This window comes from Ochotona princeps, chromosome 2 (genome assembly GCF_030435755.1).
Source record: "Ochotona princeps isolate mOchPri1 chromosome 2, mOchPri1.hap1, whole genome shotgun sequence".
Taxonomy (NCBI): domain Eukaryota; kingdom Metazoa; phylum Chordata; class Mammalia; order Lagomorpha; family Ochotonidae; genus Ochotona; species Ochotona princeps.
In genome coordinates, this window is record NC_080833.1 from 621,101 (window position 1) to 638,860 (window position 17,760).

Consider the following 17,760-nt stretch of genomic DNA (forward strand, 5'->3'; position numbering starts at 1 on the left):
GCCTGTCTTGGCCGCCCAGCCCGGGGGTGGGGATCACGTCCAGGAACCGCCCAGCCCGCGCTTGGGCGGGGCAGCCCCGCGCCCAGGCCGGGACCCCGCACTCTGCGCTGCACCGCAGAGGCGGCCCCGCCCCGCACAGCCACCCCCGCGTCATCGAACCTCACCTCAGGGTGCCCACCGCTGTCCCCCGGACCCCCTACTCGCTCCTACTGTGTCCCGCCAGCCCCCGCCTACTCGTTGCCACGTTGCTCACTGCAGCCCCCTCCGCCGTGGGTTGCGCGCCCCGGCCGGCCTCGCTCGGCGCCCCCGGTGGGCGGGAAGGTGGCTCCCTTGTTACCGGGCAGAGTCCACGGGACTGTCCCCGCAACTGCGACCCTGCTGCGCTAGCCCTCCCGGCCATCCCGCCCAGCGGGCGGAGCCCGGGCCGCAGGCCCATCGCGCGGGGGGCCCGGGGCGCGAGCTGCCTGGCGGCGTGGCTGCTCCAGCTCCCAGCCGCCCGGCTCCCGCAGGCGCCGCCCCGTCCGCCGCTGTAACCCGAGCCGCCGCCGCCCCGCGCACCCCACCGCCCAGGCCCCGCACGCGCCGCCCCTGCGACCCTGCACCCGACAGCGAGTCCGCCATGGGCCGTGGGGCCTGCGTCCCCTCGGAGGCGTCGGGGCGCGTCCAGGGCCGCGGGCTCGGAGTGGTGCGGGGCGCCCTGTGCCTCGTGCCCGCGCTCGGGCTGCTGGCCTGGCTCGGGGCCCCGAGCGCGGCGCAGGTGAGCGGGGTGGGGGTGGGGGTTCCCTCGAGGTGCCTGTGGCTGCGGGTCGGCCGGGCCCAAGAATTGGGGTGTCCGGCGGGACAGTGGCGAGGCCCCTCCCGCTCCGGTGCCTTTTCCTCACGGGGAGTCCCTCGTGCGGAGTGGGGAACCAGGGATGCGGGCGCGTCTCCTTCCTGTCCTCCGTTTTCCACACGTGGGTTTCTGGAGTGCGGGACGCGCCCACCGCCGCCTCTGGCGCGTTTTGTCCCCGCCAAGGGTGAAGTCGCCAGGCTGGATGCCACCACCCAGGCCCGTGGAGCGGGGCCCCCGCCCGTGACCCGCAGGCGCCGCTACACGCTGACGCCGGCCCGGCTGCGCTGGGACCACTTCAACCTCACCTACAGGTGCGGCGCAGCGCGGCTGGCGGGGGTGCGGGGACCTCGCTCTGCCGCTGACCCCAGCCCCGTATCCCCAGGATCCTCTCCTTCCCGCGGAACCTGCTGAGCCCCAGCGACACGCGGCGGGGACTGGCCGCCGCCTTCCGCATGTGGAGCGACGTGTCGCCCTTCAGCTTCCGTGAGGTCGCCCCCGAGCAACCCAGCGACCTGCGCATAGGTGCGCGCCCTGTGCCGCCTGCCCTGAGCCCTTCCGCTCCCCGCCTCGGGACCCTCTTCCTGCCTCGGGGTCCCCTCTCCTGCCACCCCCTCTCCACCTTGGCGCCCCTTCCCACCTCGGGTTTCCCTCCCCACTTCAGGCCTTTTTCACCACCTCGAGGCCCCCTTCCACCCCTTCCCAGCTTGGGGCACCTCAACCCCCGCCTCAGCACTCTGTCCCTGCAGGCTTCTATCCCGTCAACCACACCGACTGCCTGGAGTCGGCCCTGCACCACTGCTTTGACGGGCCCACGGGGGAGCTGGCGCACGCCTTCTTCCCCCCTCATGGCGGCATCCACTTCGATGACAGCGAGTACTGGGTGCTGGGCCCTACACGCTACAGCTGGAAGAAAGGTGCCGGGGTCAGGGGGCCGGGCAGGCAAGGGGGAGGCTGTGGGTCGCTCCCTCCTCCCCCGTGGCTGCATTCCTAGGAACACAGCTCAGCGTCGGCCCAGAACATTCTTTTGTGTCTGGGCTGCCGCGAGGCCCCGGGCCGGGGTGGCGGTGCTGACCCCGGCACTCTCAGGCGTGTGGCTCACGGACCTGGTCCACGTGGCGGCCCACGAGATCGGCCACGCCCTCGGCCTGATGCACTCGCAGCAGGGGCGTGCGCTTATGCATCTGAACGCCACGCTGCGTGGCTGGACCGCGTTGTCGCAGGATGAGCTGTGGGGGCTGCACCGGCTGTATGGTGGGTGCCCCGCGCAGGTCCGGGCAGGGGAGCCTGGCTGGGCATCAGGCGGCCCCTGAGTCGGCCCCTACCCACAGGCTGCCTGGACCGGCTCTTCGTGTGCGCGTCCTGGGCTGGCAGGGGTTTCTGCGAGTCCCGCCAGAGGCTCATGAAGAGGCTCTGCCCCAGCAGTTGTGACTTCTGCTACGGTGACCGGCGCTCCGGGCGGGAGGGTGGCGGGTCGGGGCGGGCACACATGTGACCCTGCCTCTTCCTCCACCCTGAGCAGCGTTCCCCTTGCCCACGGCAGCCACCACCCTGCCGCCCCCCAGGACCAAGACCAGGGTGGTCCCCGAGGGCAGGAACATGACTTTTCACTGTGGCCGCAAGCTGCTCTCCAAGAAAGGCAAAGTGTAGTGAGTGCGGTGCTGGGCCGGGCGGTGGGCGTGGGCAGGCAGGGGCTGGGCCGGCAGCCAGGCGCTGCCCACCGGGCCTCTGCTTGCAGCTGGTACAAGGACCGGGAGCCGCTGGAGTTCTCCTATCCCGGCTACGTGACCCTAGGAGAGGCGCAGCTGAGCATCGTGGCCAATGCCATCAACGAGGGCACCTACACGTGCGTGGTGCGCCAGCGGCAGCGTGTTCTCACCACCTACTCCTGGCGTGTGCGCGTGCGGGGCCCATAAAGCATTTTCCTGATGACTCGGCTCTTTCTTGGCGGTGGCTGGAGGGGGCCCTGCCCTGCCTGTCTACCAGGACTTGGGGGACTGGACGTGCAGGACCACTAGGCGTTCTGCAGGTGGTGGCACAGTTGGGCACACTGACAACAGGGAGCAGACCCGGCCTGGGCAGGACGTGCCCACACACGTGCCACATGTCCCGTTGCCGGCACGTTTCTCTCCACAGGAAAATGGTGTTTTATTCCACAAATTTACAAACCAAAGTATAAAAACAGAAGGTGGTGAATGCGGTCAGCGAGGATGCGGCTGCAGGGCCCTCCTGGGGCTCAGAACTTGAGGCTGAAGCCGGGGCCCGCGGCCGAGGCGCCCTGGTTGGTGGTGGTGAGGTGGAAGCCGGTTTCCTTCAGGTCGTCGTCGCCCTGCAGGCCAGCCGTGCGGTGAGCAGCAGCCCGGCCCCGGCCCACCCCCCAGCCCCGGCCCCAGCACTCACCAGCTGGCTGTAGCCCAGGCCTCCCTCAGGTGGCCGGGGGCTGGTGCCCCGCTTCACTCGCTGCTGCTCGCTCTTGGCAGGCCACGTAGGGAACATGGACGGGTCGATGGGCAGTGGTGTCTCCCGGAAGTACTCATGCTTGAGCCCGTCCTCGGCACTGATCCTCCTCCCGGGGAAGTAGGTCAGAAACCTGTGACACAGGCGCGTGGCCTGTGGTGTGAGCTCCCAGGGCCGTGACACGGGCGCGTGGCCTGTGGTGTGAGCTCCCAGGGCCGTGACACGGGCGCGTGGCCTGTGGTGTGAGCTCCCAGGGCCGTGACACGGGCGCGTGGCCTGTGGTTTGAGCTCCCAGGGTTGTGACACGGGCGCGTGGCCTGTGGTTTGAGCTCCCAGGGTTGTGACACGGGCACGTGGACTGTGTTGTGAGCTCCCAGGGCCGTGACACAGGTGCGTGGCCTGTGGTGTGAGCTCCCAGGGCTGTGACACGGGCGCGTGGCCTGTGGTGTGAGTTCCCAGGGTTGTGACACAGGCACGTGGACTGTGGTGTGAGTTCCCAGGGTTGTGACACGGGCACGTGGACTGCGGTGTGAGCTCCCAGGGCCGTGACACAGGTGCATGGCCTGTGGTGTGAGCTCCCAGGGCCGTGACACGGATGCCCCCCCACCGGCAAGCGAGCAGCCTACTTGTTCATGAGGTCGAAGCCCTGGTCCGAGAGCAGTGCCCCGAAGCGCTTGCGCAGGTTGTTATACGGGTACTCGCTGAAGGTCATCTTCTTGACGGCAGGCAAGTCACTGTAGCCTGGCCAGATCTTCTCGCTGGGGGTGCCCAGGTCCTGGGAGGCAGAGGGTGTTCAGGGCCACGGCCCCGTGCAGCCTGCGTGGCCCTGGCACTTGTGGCAGCGGCACTCCTACCTTGAACACCTTGTTGATCTGGTCAATCTCTGACTTGCCAGGGAACAGCGGCTTCTGGGTTAGCAGCTCCCCGAAGATGCAGCCCACAGACCACATGTCAACGGCTGTCGAGTACTCCTGGGGGGGCCAGGCCACAGGGCTCAGGGGGCCGGCTGGCTGGGCACACCTGCCACAGGGCTCAGGGGGCCGGCTGCCTGGGCACACCTGCCACAGGGCCAGGAGTCCCCGCCACTCACCTTGGCCCCCAGCAGCAACTCCGGGGCACGGTACCACAGCGTCACGACCACGGGGGTGTAGGCCTTCAGCGGGGACCCGTACTCCCGGGCCAACCCGAAGTCACCCACCTGCCAGGCCATGGTGGGGACAGTGCTTAGGGGGCTGTGGGCGGGCAGCGGGGCAGCAGGCGGGCAGCAGGCAGCGGGGCAGCGGGCGGGCAGCAGGCAGCGGGGCCGTGGGCGGGCAGCGGGGCCGTGGGCGGGCAGCAGGCAGCGGGGCCGTGGGCGGGCAGCGCGCACCTTGAGGACGCCAGCGTGGCTGAGCAGCAGGTTGGATGTCTTGAGGTCGCGGTGCAGGATCCAGTTGTCGTGCAGGTGCCGCACCCCGCGCAGCAGCTGGATCATTAGGGTCTTCACCTCCCCTGAACAGAGACACCGTCAGCGAGGCCCTGCCGCCCGCCGCCCCGCAGCCTGTCCCCGGGCACACCTGGCAGGAAGGGCTGCTTCATGGTCTCCATGAGGCTCTTGAGGTCATGCTCCACGTAGTTCATGACTATGTAGATCTTGTCCATGTTGCTGCCCACCACGATCTCCTGCAACACCAGGCGCGGCTGCAGGAGGCAGCTCCACGTGGGGCCGGCGGCTCTGCCGGGGCCGGGGGCTCACCCTGACCGTGACGATGTTGGGGTGCTGTGCCTTGAGGATGGTGTTGATCTCACGCAGGGACGTGATGGGAAAGCCCTCCTTCTCCTTCTCCATCTTCAGCCGCTTCAGAGCCACGATCTCGTCTGTGGGGGCGGGGCGCCAGGCAGTCAGCCCACGGCTGGCTCCGGGAGCCCCTCCCCGCCAGCACTCCTAGGAGGTGGCAGGTGACAGCTCACGCCTTTGGGGCTCCATACCCGCTTGGGGGATCGGGCTCAGCGTGGCCTTGGAGGCACTGGGCAGGCGCCAGCAGACGGAGGCTGCTGCCTGGCGTGCTCTCTGGCTCGGCCGGGCTGTCCCAGTGTGGACCTCAGTGAGAACCCCAGGGCACGCCCCAAGCGTGGGGCCGGAGCACACGGCCTCCCTGCCCCAAATCCTCAGGAGAAGCCGGCTGGGGCCTGGGGGTGTCGCCGGTGACACTCAGGTGCTGACTTGAGGGTGCAGGCGGGGCCTGCCATGTCCCACAGCCCACTCAGCAGTCTACATGGTCCTGGAGTCTCACCTCTGGGGCCATGACCTGGTGCCACCAAAGGATGGCGCAGGGGTCAACTGGCCCTGGCGGACAGCTAGTGGTCAGAAGAGACACAGGGATAGCAGCTTGATGGGACCAATCAACGCCCTGGGGCCCCAGGCACCAGGCCGAGGCTAGCATAGCCATAGCCCGCCCACCGAGCGCACCTGTCTTCTTGTCCTTGGCTCGGTACACGACGCCGTAGGTGCCCTCCTCAATCCTGTTCAGACACTGAAACTCCTCCACGCTCCGGCAGCCCTGGGGGAAGCGCCGGACTCAGGGCCTGGCCCTCGCCCGGCCCCCATGCTCCCCCAGGACCGGGCAGCGCGGGGCCTGACCTGCAGGGCCGGCAGGTACTTGGGCAGCTCCGGCTTCAGCTCCAGCGGCGACAGGGCCGGCGAGTCGGGCACACAGTCTCCCTCGGTCAGGGCACTGCTCCGCGGGGTGCCCTCACCCACCTCTTTCTCCCCGTCTTCACTTCCCCCCGAATCGCGGTCAAAGCGTGACTCTGGAACTTTCAGAGTGAGACCTTGGGACGCCTGCGGGGGCCTATCTTGGGCAGAGCCCCGTGCCCAGTGGGCAGCAGCGGCCCCGGGCCCCCACTCACCAACCAGCACGCGGCTCTCGCTTTCCTGCTCCTCCTCATCGCTCATCTCCTCGCTCACTTCCTCTGCGTGATGGCAGGTGTCTACTCAGGTGTGTTCTGCCCGCCCACCTCCGGGGGCCGCCCGCCCACCACCCAGGGTCCCCTGCCCACCTGCAGACTGCTCCGACACTTCCTCTGAGTTGCTGCCTGTCTCCTCCTCCTCCTCCTCTTCCTCCTCCTCCTCCTCCTCTTCTTCCTCCGACTCTTCACTGGTGCTGCCTTCTTCCTCCTCTTCCTCTTCCTCCTCTTCCTCCTCCGACCCGGACCCTGACTCGGCTGCAGGATGAAGTGGGATTTGGGTGAGCCGGGCCTCGGGGCGCAGCACAGGGAGGAGGGGCACACGCACGCACCTGACGAGGACTCGGCCGAGCTGGTCTTCCGCTCACTGTCGCTGACGTCCTGCAGGTCTGAGAGCGGGTCTCTCTCCTCCGCCTTCTCTTCCTTCACTGCGGGACGCAGCAAGGGGCGTGTGGGAGGCGTCACGCCACAGCCCCCGACAGCTCTGCTGCACGGCACACCCCAACGCGCCGGCGCCCCTGCCCAGGAGGCTGCTGTGGGGCTCTTCTGGCACTCATTCATTTGAGCGGCAGATGTCGGCCCCAGCTGCCTTCCAGTGACCACAGCAGCCGGGGTCGGGCCAGGCCGGGCCAGGCCGGGCCAGGCGAGTCCTGGTCTCCCTCGTGAGTGTAGCAACCCTCCTGTTAGGAGCCACAGACTTCTGGGCCTTAGACTTGGCCTGGCTGACAGCCTGTTGCATTGCAAAGCCTGCCTTGGGCAAGCAGGGCCACAGCAAGCAGAACATTGCGGCCAGCCCATCCCAAGCAAGTGGAACGGGACCTCCGCCCTTGTTCCTGTTCAAATGACTAGTTCCCCCCTGCTTCAATGAAGATAATTACTTCCAGGAGACCCCTCCCCTCCTCCCCGAGAGGAGGTTTATACATGAGGAGTGAAGTAAGAGCACTGGGCACTCTCTTCCACCAGGTGCGTGTGTCCGTGTGTTTCTTGGGCCACAGCCCGGCGTTCCCAGTCCACCCTTGGGGTTTGAGCGTCGTGTCCTGCAGGTCGGGACACCATCCTCCAGCCCCCACATCCCGAGGGGAAGCGGAGTGGTCCCCAAGTGGAGATGCCAGGGTCGCTGCTGGCACCTTCCAACTGTGCAGCCACGGCCAGCCCCATTCCTGCAGATTCTGAGCGCCAGTCTGCACACTCAAACCCTAGGCACATGTCCTGCCAGGTCTGGCCACCTTCCCACGAGTGCCCCCTGTTGGCAGCAAGGGACGGCTGAGGGACTTCAGCTGGATGCATCCCCAAGCTTCTAGGAACATGAGGGAGTGAACTGGCACTCGGGAGACCCATCACCTTCAAATAAACTGGGAATTACACACACCACCCACCCAGGGAGACCCCTGCTGGGGTGCTGGCTCACCTGGCTTCCGGCCATCACCCAGCTCCACGCGTTCTCGGGGGGGTCGCAGGGGGCTGCGGCTCCAGTGGCTGGCCTTCCCCCGATCACTGTAGTCCTCTCGCGTGGAGCGGTGATGTGCAGACACTGGTTCCGGAAGGAGAGAGTGGGCAGCAGCATGGTACCACACCCTCCCCAAGGCTTTGCCCAGCACAGGGCCTGCCCCTGGGGCACCCACACGTGGACACATGTGGACCGGAGAAGGGGAGACTGGGCATGCACAGCAATGCAGTCGCGCCAGATTCTGACTGATGGCTTGAGTCCACTCGAGGGCCACAAGGCTCGCTCCAGCTCTGCAGGGGCCGCCAGCACCCTCCACCCACTGCACTGGTCGCTGCTCCCTTGCAGCTGTGGCCCCAGGGACTTGGAAATGGCCATTCTGCTCTGACAGAGCCCACCCCTGGGACCCCTGCCCCTGTGAGTCCCACCCCTGGGACCCCTGCCCCTGGGAGCCCCACCCCTGTGACCCCTACCCCTGGGAGCCCCCACTCCATGGAGCCCCCACTCCTGTGACCCCCATCCCTGGCAACATCCCACTTCCTGTGACCCCCCCACTCCCTGAGACCCCCGTCCACTTGTCAACAGGGAACTCACATGACACACCCTGTAGGACCCCCTCCCCAACTTGGAGGGCCCCTTGTGGCGAGGACACACGCATGCGCGTTCCTCAGCTCTCCCCTAACTTACCCTCTTCCCCCAGGTACAGGAGGAAGAGGGGGAAGATTTGGAAACACTGGGCAACTATGTAAACATCATCAAAAATAAAGTAAAACAAACAGGTGCTCCGAGAGTCAGCGGGAGGGCGACGGCGTGACCCTGCGTGACCCAGACGGAAAACCCGAGTGGGGCAACCCCAGGACAGCGGGGGCTGCCACTGGGTTAGGGCAGCGGTTTGCGTCCTAGCTGCCCCACTTCCCACCCAGCTCCCTGTAGACAGCCGGGAGAGCAGGGAGGATGGCCCAAGCGCTAGGGAACACACTAACCCCTTCCGGAGTGACAGAAAGAGGAGGGCACAAAGAACACCCAGCAGCTACGACGCCATGTGTGCGCGCAGAGCGCCCTGCCCGCCCTTGGCACACCTTCCCGGCGGGCCTCCCGCTCCTTGCGCCGTTCGCCAGCCCGCCGCTCCCGCTCCTTGAGCTCGCGCTGCTCCTTCTGCTGCTCCCGCAGCTTGCGCTCTCGCTCCCGCTTCCTCTCCAGCTGCTCCAGCCGGTCCCTGTGGAAGCCCAGCCCACGTGACTTCCCACAGGCCCCGGCTCTGGGAGCAGGCCCTTCGGACGCCCCGTGGGAGCCGCAGCTGCCAGGCCAGCCGAGGTCCTGGCCCACGGGCCCCTGGGAACGAGTGAGCTGGATGAGCCTGGGCTGCCCGCGGTTCCCTGCCCACCCGTCCTGGTGACTCTGTTAAGCGGCCTTCTCACCTGGACGGTACTAGCAATGCTATGGCGACATGGCTCCGCCTTCCCGTCGGCTGTGCCACCTGCACGCCACATACACGGTACAAAGCCACAGACCGGTATGGGCCGGTGCCACAGCCCAGCACGCTACGCCTCTCCCTGTAGCATCAGTATGCATCATAGTACTGGTTCGAGTCCTGGGTGCTCTACTTCCCATCCAGCTTCCTGAAAACGCGCCTGGCACAGCAGAGTGGATTTGGGACCAAGTCCTAGGGCCCCTGCACCCGCGTGGAGACCGGAGGGAGCTCCTGACAGCTCAACTCTGGCCCCTGTGAGTGAACCAGCAAATGGAAAATGTGTGTTCCCCCATCATTTTACAAACAAAATGATTTAAAATAGGGCCCGGAGGTGTGGCCTAGCAGCTAAAGTCCTCGCCTTGAACGCCCCGGGATCCCATATGGGCGCCGGTTCTAATCCCGGCAGCTCCACTTCCCACCCAGCTCCCTGCTTGTGGCCTGGGAAAGCAGTCGAGGACGGCCCAATGCATTGGGACACTGCACCCACATGGGAGACCTGGAGGAAGTTCCTGGCTCCTGGCATCGGATCGGCGCGTACCGGCCCGTTGCAGCTCTCTGTCTCTCCTCCTCTCTGTATATGTGACTTTGTAATAAAAATAAATCTTTAAAAAAATGATTTATAATAATAATGACAATAATAAAAGAATGCACTCGGACCGACAAGTGTGCCGCCCCCCACTCCCGGTGAGGGACTCCCTCCAGGAGAGCTGCTGTGACGCTGGTATCTCACGTGGAGGCTGGGTTCAAGTCCCGGTGAGGGACTCCCTCCAGGAGAGCTGCTGTGACGCTGGTATCTCACATGGAGGCTGGGTTCAAGTCCCGGTGAGGGACTCCCTCCAGGAGAGCTGCTGTGACGCTGGTATCTCACATGGAGGCTGGGTTCAAGTCCCGGCTGTTCCACCTCTGACCCAGCTCCACATGAAAGAAGCTGGAGCCCCAGTCCTGCCACAGCCACTGACCAAAGAAGCCAGAGGATGGCGCTCTCTGCCCCGCTGCCCATAAACAAACTAGCAATAGAAGAAAGGCAGCCAGAAGCCGCGGCTCCGCTGCGCAGCCCGAGCGGGCAAAGGGCAGCTGCGGGGCGGCCTGCACAGGATTCAGGGCAGGTGTGTGGCGTTGCAAGCACGGATTCTCCTCACACTGCCCTCTGTGGGGCCCAGGGAGCGCGTGGGACAGCTTCCCTGTGGCATGCCAGGGCTGGTCACCCCAGGCCACTCGGCCACTCCTGTCCCCGCTGCCCGGTGCCCTGAGGGTCCGTCCATGGCTTCCTGCCGACCCTCCTCCCACATGTGCTCAGCGTGGGCGGCTGTTCAGCAAGCACCCTGATCTTCAGGCCCAGGCTTCCCTAGACTTCAGGGACCTTGCGCCTGAGGCTTGACACTGCTCTCTTGGACCCCGTGTTGTGGCATAGCACGTTAAGGCACTGTCTACAGTGCTGGCACCCCCATGTGTTCAAGTCCCAGCAGCTCCAAGTTCACTATAGCTGGTGCACCGGGGAAAGCAACACAGGATGGCTAAGTGCTTGGGACCATGCACCTGTGCGGGGAGACCTGGGACAAGCTCCTGGCTTTGGACTGGTCTAGCCCCGGCCATTACGGTCATTTGTGAGGTGAACCGCTGGAAGACCTCTCCATCTGTAGCTCTGCCTCTCATGTGACCTACCTGCTTGTCAACATTTTGGGTGTGCCTGTTAGATCTGTGAGAGTCACTTTTAATTTGAAAGGCCGAGTTAGAGAGAGGGAGTAACAGAAGTCTTCCAGCCGCAGGTTCAGTCCCCGAATGCCTGCGACGGCCGAAGCCGGGGTGCGGCACAGCCTCCTCCGGGACTCCCACACAGGTGCTTGATGCCCCAGCACTCGGTCCCTCCTCCACTGCTTTCCCAGGCCATGAGCAGGGAGCTGGATGGGGAGTGGAGCAGCCAGGACTGGAGTCAGCGCCCACACGGAAGCCAGCACCGCCTTAGCCTCCACAGGGCTGGCCCGGAGCTTTCCTTTTTTTTTTTTTTTTAGAATGGCGAGGTTGGCAGCAATTCATGACTGTTGAACTGTCAAAATCACTCAAGCAAGACCCTTGGAGCATGCCCCACATCAGGGACCTGGGATGGGTGGGAGACTGGGTGGGGCTTCTCCCTTAATATTCCCCTTCACCTCAGATACAGGAAAAAACAATGTGGAAATAATAGTCCTACCCACTTTCCCGTAGCCCTTGAACCTCTGTGTCATAATGAGCTATGTAAAGATTACCAAAAATAGGGCTCGGCGGCGTGGCCTAGCGGCTAAAGTCCTCACCTTGAAAGCCCCGGGATCCCATATGGGCGCCGGTTCTAGTCCCGGCAGCCCCGCTTCCCATCCAGCTCCCTGCTTGTGGCCTGGGAAAGCAGTTAGGACAGCCCCAAGCCTTGGGACCCTGCACCTGCGTGGGAGATCCGGAAGAGGCTCTTGGCTCCCAGCTTCGGATCGGCGCAGCTCTGGCGCTGGGACCACTTGGACGAGTGTCTCCTCTGTAAATCTGACTTTCCAATAAAAATAAGTATATTTTAATAAAACAAAAAACAAAAAAACTAATTTGTTTTATTTAGAAGGCAGAGTTCCGGAGAGGAGAGAGAATCTTCCATCTGCTGGGTCATTCCCAAATGACTTCAACGGCCAGAGCTGAGCTGATCTGAAGCCAGGAGTCGGGAGCGTTCTCTGAGTCCCCACCCAGGTGCAGGGTCTGAGCATTCCGGCCTGCTTACGCTGCCTTGCCAGGCACACCATCAGCAGCGGGACCTGAGCTGGTGCCCTCACAGGGTCCCAGCATGGGCAGGTGCAGCTCCCACACACCTTGGGCCGTCGGCAGCTCCTCTCACTGTTGCTGCCTGTCAGCGGCAATCCCCGCATGGCCTCTCATGCAAACCAGAGTCCTAACAACCGACACCCGCACCCGCCCCAAGTGGGGCTCGGACCAGAGCAGCTTCCCAGGGAGCTCTGAGCGATACACGGCCCAGGCCCGGCCTTGCCCACCGCACCTGGCTGGTATGTCCCACAGGGCCTGGGCCAACTTTCTCCATGACGGCGCCTGGCTCGCACTGTGCCCTTGGCACCCACGCCCACTTCTGGGGTCTCCCCTCCAGCTCTCAGATGGAGCCAGAGCTTCCTCCTGCACTGCCCAGCCACATGTGGAACCCCTGTGTATCTCACACACGTGTACTGCCCCATCTCACACACGTGTACTGCCCTCCCCATCTCACACACGTGTACTGCCCTCCCCATCTCACACACGTGTACTGCCCTCCCCATCTCACACACGTGTACTGCCCTCCCCGTCTCACACATGTGTACTGCCCTCCCCGTCTCACACACGTGTACTGCCCTCCCCGTCTCACACACGTGTACTGCCCTCCCCATCTCACACACGTGTACTGCCCTCCCCATCTCACACACGTGTACTGCCCGCCCCATCTCATACACGTGTACTGCCCCATCTCACACACGTGTACCACCCCATCTCACACACGTGTACTGCCCCATCTCACACATGTGTACTGCCCTCCCCATCATAGGCGTGCTGCCCCCCCAAGCATCACTCCTTTGCCGCCCTTGCCCGCCCAAGGCTCTCTGTGTGCTGGCGGCCCCACTCCTGGGCAGCACGCGTGTCTGCTCCCTCACAGCGTCTACCAGAGGCCTCCAGTGCAGCTCTGCTCCCGTGGGCCACTCACCTCTCTCTTCTAGAATGTTCTCTCGCCATCTCCCGCCGCTTCTGTCGCTCCCACTCGCGGCGTGCCTTGTCCTGCTCCTCGCGGTGCCGCTTCCGCCGCTCGTGCTCCCTCTCCTTCACCCTGGCGTGCTTTCCTGGCAGAGGGCGGAGATGCCACTCGCAAACACAGGCACAAAACCCTGACAGGAGACGCTCACGTGGCGCTGTGGCCGACACCACGGACAGCAGCAACTCGGGCTATCCTTCCTCGGCCCAGCAGCACGCTCCGGGCCTTCCCAGGGCCTTAGAGGCGGCAGGGCACAGCCGGGCACAGCTGGGCACAGCCGGGCTCAGCGGGGATGCCGACCCCAGCTCCAGCCACCCAGCCCCTCAAGAAGCTCCTGGCAGTAGCTCTATGAGACCCCAGCGCCCGTCAATTAGACCTGTTACTGACGTGACCCCGCCCCCACCTCTCTGGGGCTCTTCCTGATTTTCATGCCGAATCAGGGCATCTTCACACGGAAACAAACTACAGCTGGACAACACACAGTGGGGGGAGTGGGCTGGGAGCAGGGGACACACGAGGGGGGACGACGGCAGGTGGCCAGGACAGAGCCCACTCAAGAGGCCCAAGGAACAGGCTCAGTACCGCCTTCAGCTGAGCGGCTGCGATGCCTCCGCTTCTCTTTCCTCTTCTCGTCTTTCCTGTGGTGGGTCTTCTCCTTGCGCGACATCTGCTGGGGTGGCTTGATGGCCAGAGAGTCGTCCTCCTCACCCCTGCAATGAGATGTGGGCGTCAGATCCCTGGGGGCCCCCAAAACAACATACAGGACACCAGCTGGTGCTGTGGCGAAGCTCGATGCCTGCAATGAGTGGCCGCAGGTTCGAGTCCCAGCTGCTCTACTTCTGATCCAGCTCCCTGCTAACAGTCTGGGAAAAGCAAGGGGAGGCCTGCCCAAATGCGTGGGTCCCTGCACACATGCAGGAGACCTGGGCGTCAGGAGATGCAGTGGTGGGTGAAGGGCGCTCTCCCTAACTCAGGAACGACAGTGATTCTGAGGCATGAGCTTTCCCAGACTCAGCACCTGACGTGGTGCAGAGGGCCAACCTGCCGCACCCCTTCCAGTCAGCATCTCCTCCAGCCAGCTGCTCCTCCCAGTCAGCATCCTGCAGGTGTCTGACACAGTGTGGGAGAGCCAGCCTGTGAGCCTCCCTGGCTCAGCATGGTCCAAAGGTAGCGAAAGAGACAGAGATCTTTCCTGCAACAGGCAAGACTGGACCAGGCTGAACAAGTGCTCTCCAAGTCAATCCCAGGATCCCAAGTGGCTGCGAGAGTGCTGGAGGCAGGGGTGAGGCCCAGGGAACTGAGGGGGTGCTGGAGGCAGGGGTGAGACCCAGGAAACCCAGGGAAAGCTGGAGGCAGGGGTGAGGCTCAGGGAACTGAGGGGGAGCTGGAGGCAGGGGTGAGGCCCAGGAAACCCAGGGAAAGCTGGAGGCAGGGGTGAGGCCCAGGAAACCCAGGGAGGGGTTGAAGGCAGGAGTGAAGCCCAGGTGAATTCAGGGGAAGCTGGAGGCAGGGGTGAGGCCCAGGCAAACCCAAGGTGGGGTTGAAGGCAGGGGTGAGGCCCAGGGAACTGAGGGGGAGCTGGAGGTAGGGGTGAAGTACATACAGTGGCCTCGACTGTATGCACACATGACTGAACGCTCGTCCCTCAGATAACATTCTAGAAATCAATGCACTGTTCAGCAAACTCGCTCCTATGTCACATGACCAAGCAGGATTCAGAAAGAGAATACGTGTTTGTTTTTCTTTTCCCTGCAAAACTTGTTTGTTTAGAGAGCAGATTCACAGAGAGAGTCCTTCCATCCACAGTTTCACCGCAGCAGCCCCGGAGGCTGGCACCAGCAGCCTGGCTCTCGGGCCTCCCTCTCTGCTCCCACAGGCGCCCATACCTGTCCTCCAGCGAGCCCTCCCTCTGCCTCTCCCACAGGCGCCCACACCTGTCCTCCAGCGAGCCCTCCCTCTGCCTCTCCCACAGGCGCCCACACCTGTCCTCCAGCGAGCCCTCCCTCTGCCTCTCCCACAGGTGCCCACACCTGTCCTCCAGTGAGTCCTCCCTCCAGCAGCCTGGCCCTCATGCCCTCCCTCTCTGCCTCTCCCACAGGCACCCACACCTGTCCTCCAGCGAGTCCTCCCTCCGGCACGGTGAGTTTCGGATGGTGATCTCCATGCGGTGCTCCCGCAGCTCACCCTCCTCCAGGGAGTCTCGCTTGGAGTCCCGGTCATCAGACTGAAGGCAGAGGAGCCACAGGTTAGCGTGGACCAGCCAGCACCCTCAGGGATGACACGCTCCACAGCAAACCCACTTCACCCGGGGCCGAGGGGAGAGACCCCTTGACCGAGCCTAAAGGGAGGCTCTGCCCTGCATGCCAGTAAACCCCCCTGTGAAAGCAGCAGGCGCAGGCAGACAGAGGCTCTCAGTGCGGGATGGTGTGTCTCCAGGGCAGCTGCTACGCAAACCTCCAGTGGGGAAACTCAGATCCAAGCGAGGGCAGAGCACACAGAGTCAGTGTGTATATCAGCCGCCAGCCCACAGTGAGACATGGGATGATATACTCAAACACACCCTGCACACAGCTCCCCTCCACACACACACCCTGCACACAGCTCCCCTCCACACACACACCCTGCACACAGCTCCCCTCCACACACACACTCTGGACACAGATCCACACCACACACACACTCTGCACACAGCTCCACACCCACACACACACCCTGCACACAGCTCCCTCCACACACACCCTGCACACAGCTCCCCTCCACACACACCCTGCACACAGCTCCACACCCACACACACACCCTGCACACAGCTCCCCTCCACACACACACCCTGCACACAGCTCCACAGCCACACACACACCCTGCACACAGCTCCCCTCCACACACACCCTGCACACAGCTCCACACCCACACACACACCCTGCACACAGCTCCCCTCCACACACACCCTGCACACAGCTCCCCTCCACACACACCCTGCACACAGCTCCACACCCACACACACACCCTGCACACAGCTCCCCTCCACACACACACTCTGGACACAGATCCACACCACACACACTCTGCACACAGCTCCACACCCACACACACACCCTGCACACAGCTCCACACCCACACACACACCCTGCACACAGCTCCCCTCCACACACACACCCTGCACACAGCTCCACACCCACACACCCTGCACACAGCTCCCCTCCACACACACACCCTGAACACACCGAACCCTGCTGAATTTCCGGGGTCTCCCTCCGCCTGCCTTTTGTGCCCGCAGAGCCAGTCTGGTCATCAAGGGTGCCCGTGCGCTGCCTGCGGGCCGACCCTCCCCGTTTGCGGGCCCACGTACGTTTTTCAGTCTCTTGACTTCAGCCTTCTCTTCCTGCTCCTTCCGCCGCTTCTTCTCCTGCAGGATCTCATCCAAGGTCTTCACTTTCCAGGAATCCTTCTCATCCCCCATTGGAGCCCCACGCTGCGAGGGAGGCAGGCGCTGAGTGCGAGGCCGGGACCCCCGCCTGCACCCCAAGGTCTGCCGGGCGGAGCGCCCCGGAAAGACCCCCGCCTTTACCCCGAGATCTGCCCCGCTCCCCCCTGCACCTCGTGGTCTGCCTGGACCACCACTTGCACCCCGAGGTATCCCGCGCCGAACCCCCAGGCCTCGTCTCCTGCCCGCACCCCGAGATCTGCCGTGTCGAGCCCTCCTCACTCACCCTTGCTCCCCCGCCGAACCGAACCCCAAACCTCTGGTGGAAACAGCCCCAACTGGCGCCTGAATGTCGTCACTTCCGGCAGGTGCGCGTTCCGATGATGCCACGACAAGCGCGCCCGGAAGGGGTGTCGCACAACGATGACGGCGCGCGACGGGGAGAACGCCAGAGGCGACACTTCCGACTCCGGCGCAGGGTGGTGACGCGCTCACTGGGCGCCGGGTGAAAGGAACGGGAAAGTGGGAATCGGGGCCCGGCTGCCCCCACTCGGTCGCCGGTTCGTGTCACGGCTGCTGCATTTCCCTTCCAGCAGGGCAAGCAAGGGGAGGTGGGTGCTGCGTAGGGGACAGCCGGGCAGAGGCCACCCCCAAACTGGCCACTGTGCCGGGAAACCGTGCAAGGCGAACCGCCGATTCATGGAGACGAGACTGAGGCCCTGGGCCCTGAACAGCAGCCGAGGCGCGAGGTGGCTCACCAGCCTGGCTTCCGCGGCGAGACCCAGGCTGCGGGCTAGGTGTGGGTGCAGGGGGCGCCTCCAGGAGGGCTCGTGGCCCTGCGGGGTGAGCCCCCAAAGCTCGTGGCCCTGCGGGGTGCGCCTCCAGGAGGGCTCGTGGCCCTGCGGGGTGCGCCTCCAGAAGAGCTTGCAGCCAGACTGGGTGAGCCCCCAGGGCACCCCCCTGGCGCTGGAGTAGCCGGCCCTGGCACCTGCACCACAGCTGCTGCCCGGTCTGAACCAGAGGATGAACGGTCTCTTCCCTCTCTGTAACTACCTTTCTTTTTTTTTTTTTAAAGATTTATTCAGTTTATTACAAAGTCAGATATACAGAGAGGAGGAGAGACAGAGAGGAAGATCTTCTGTCCGATGATTCACCCCCCAAGTGAGCCGCAACGGGCCGGTGCGCGCTGATCTGATGCCGGGAACCAGGAACCTCTTCCAGGTCTCCCATGTGGGTGCAGGGTCCCAAAGCACTGGGCTGTCCTCGACTGCTTTCCCAGGCCACAAGCAGGGAGCTGGATGGAAAGTGGAGCTGCCGGGATTAGAACCGGTGCCCCTATGGGATCCCGGGGCGTTCAAGGCGAGGACTTTAGCCGCTAGGCCACGCCGCCAGGCCCTGTAACTACCTTTTAATTGAATAGGTTCTCGAAGAAAAAGTGTTGAGCATCTT

General features: G+C 64.3%; 2 protein-coding genes across 4 annotated transcripts; one reads left to right on the plus strand and one right to left on the minus strand.

Annotated features, from left to right (window-relative positions):
• Positions 1–451: 451 nt before the first annotated feature.
• Positions 452–2,754, plus strand: MMP23B (matrix metallopeptidase 23B). The gene is made up of 8 exons (XM_004599530.2): positions 452–757; positions 1,016–1,143; positions 1,215–1,354; positions 1,579–1,746; positions 1,919–2,083; positions 2,161–2,271; positions 2,352–2,478; positions 2,568–2,754. The coding sequence occupies exons 1-8, from the start codon at positions 620–622 to the stop codon at positions 2,743–2,745; spliced, it is 1,155 nt and encodes a 384-aa protein (XP_004599587.2). The 5' UTR covers positions 452–619; the 3' UTR covers positions 2,746–2,754.
• A 206-nt stretch (positions 2,755–2,960) lies between these two features.
• Positions 2,961–16,389, minus strand: LOC101524457 (cyclin-dependent kinase 11B). Of its 3 annotated transcripts, none has more exons than XM_058674169.1 (19): positions 16,237–16,389; positions 14,998–15,113; positions 13,472–13,599; positions 12,845–12,977; positions 8,756–8,892; positions 7,641–7,763; positions 6,565–6,660; positions 6,326–6,490; positions 6,176–6,238; positions 5,907–6,076; positions 5,736–5,826; positions 5,022–5,143; positions 4,843–4,948; positions 4,656–4,777; positions 4,345–4,484; positions 4,141–4,306; positions 3,913–4,061; positions 3,230–3,419; positions 2,961–3,158 (listed from the first exon to the last, which is right to left on the minus strand). In XM_058674169.1, exons 1-19 carry the CDS (start codon positions 16,345–16,347, stop codon positions 3,066–3,068), a joined length of 2,421 nt encoding a protein of 806 aa, XP_058530152.1. In that variant the 5' UTR covers positions 16,348–16,389; the 3' UTR covers positions 2,961–3,065. The 3 variants fall into 3 exon arrangements, with proteins under 3 accessions (XP_058530152.1, XP_058530157.1, XP_058530143.1); XM_058674174.1 differs by having other exon boundaries at positions 4,141–4,257; positions 4,377–4,484; positions 5,907–6,082; XM_058674160.1 differs by having other exon boundaries at positions 5,907–6,082.
• Between the last annotated feature and the right edge of the window lie 1,371 nt (positions 16,390–17,760).

What these genes read in the sequence shown, in the direction of transcription:
- MMP23B (XM_004599530.2), top strand. Translation starts at nt 620, where the DNA reads ATGGGCCGTGGGGCCTGCGTCCCCTCGGAGGCGTCGGGGCGCGTCCAG. An exon ending in ACCCAGCGACCTGCGCATAG is followed by an intron (nt 1,355 to 1,578) that starts GTGCGCGCCCTG and finishes CTGTCCCTGCAG; the next exon opens with GCTTCTATCCCGTCAACCAC. An exon ending in GGGGCTGCACCGGCTGTATG is followed by an intron (nt 2,084 to 2,160) that starts GTGGGTGCCCCG and finishes CCCTACCCACAG; the next exon opens with GCTGCCTGGACCGGCTCTTC.
- LOC101524457 (XM_058674160.1), bottom strand. Translation starts at nt 16,347, where the DNA reads ATGGGGGATGAGAAGGATTCCTGGAAAGTGAAGACCTTGGATGAGATC. An exon ending in AGTACCTGCCGGCCCTGCAG is followed by an intron (nt 5,827 to 5,906) that starts GTCAGGCCCCGC and finishes CGCTTCCCCCAG; the next exon opens with GGCTGCCGGAGCGTGGAGGA. An exon ending in CCAACATCGTCACGGTCAGG is followed by an intron (nt 4,949 to 5,021) that starts GTGAGCCCCCGG and finishes CTGGTGTTGCAG; the next exon opens with GAGATCGTGGTGGGCAGCAA.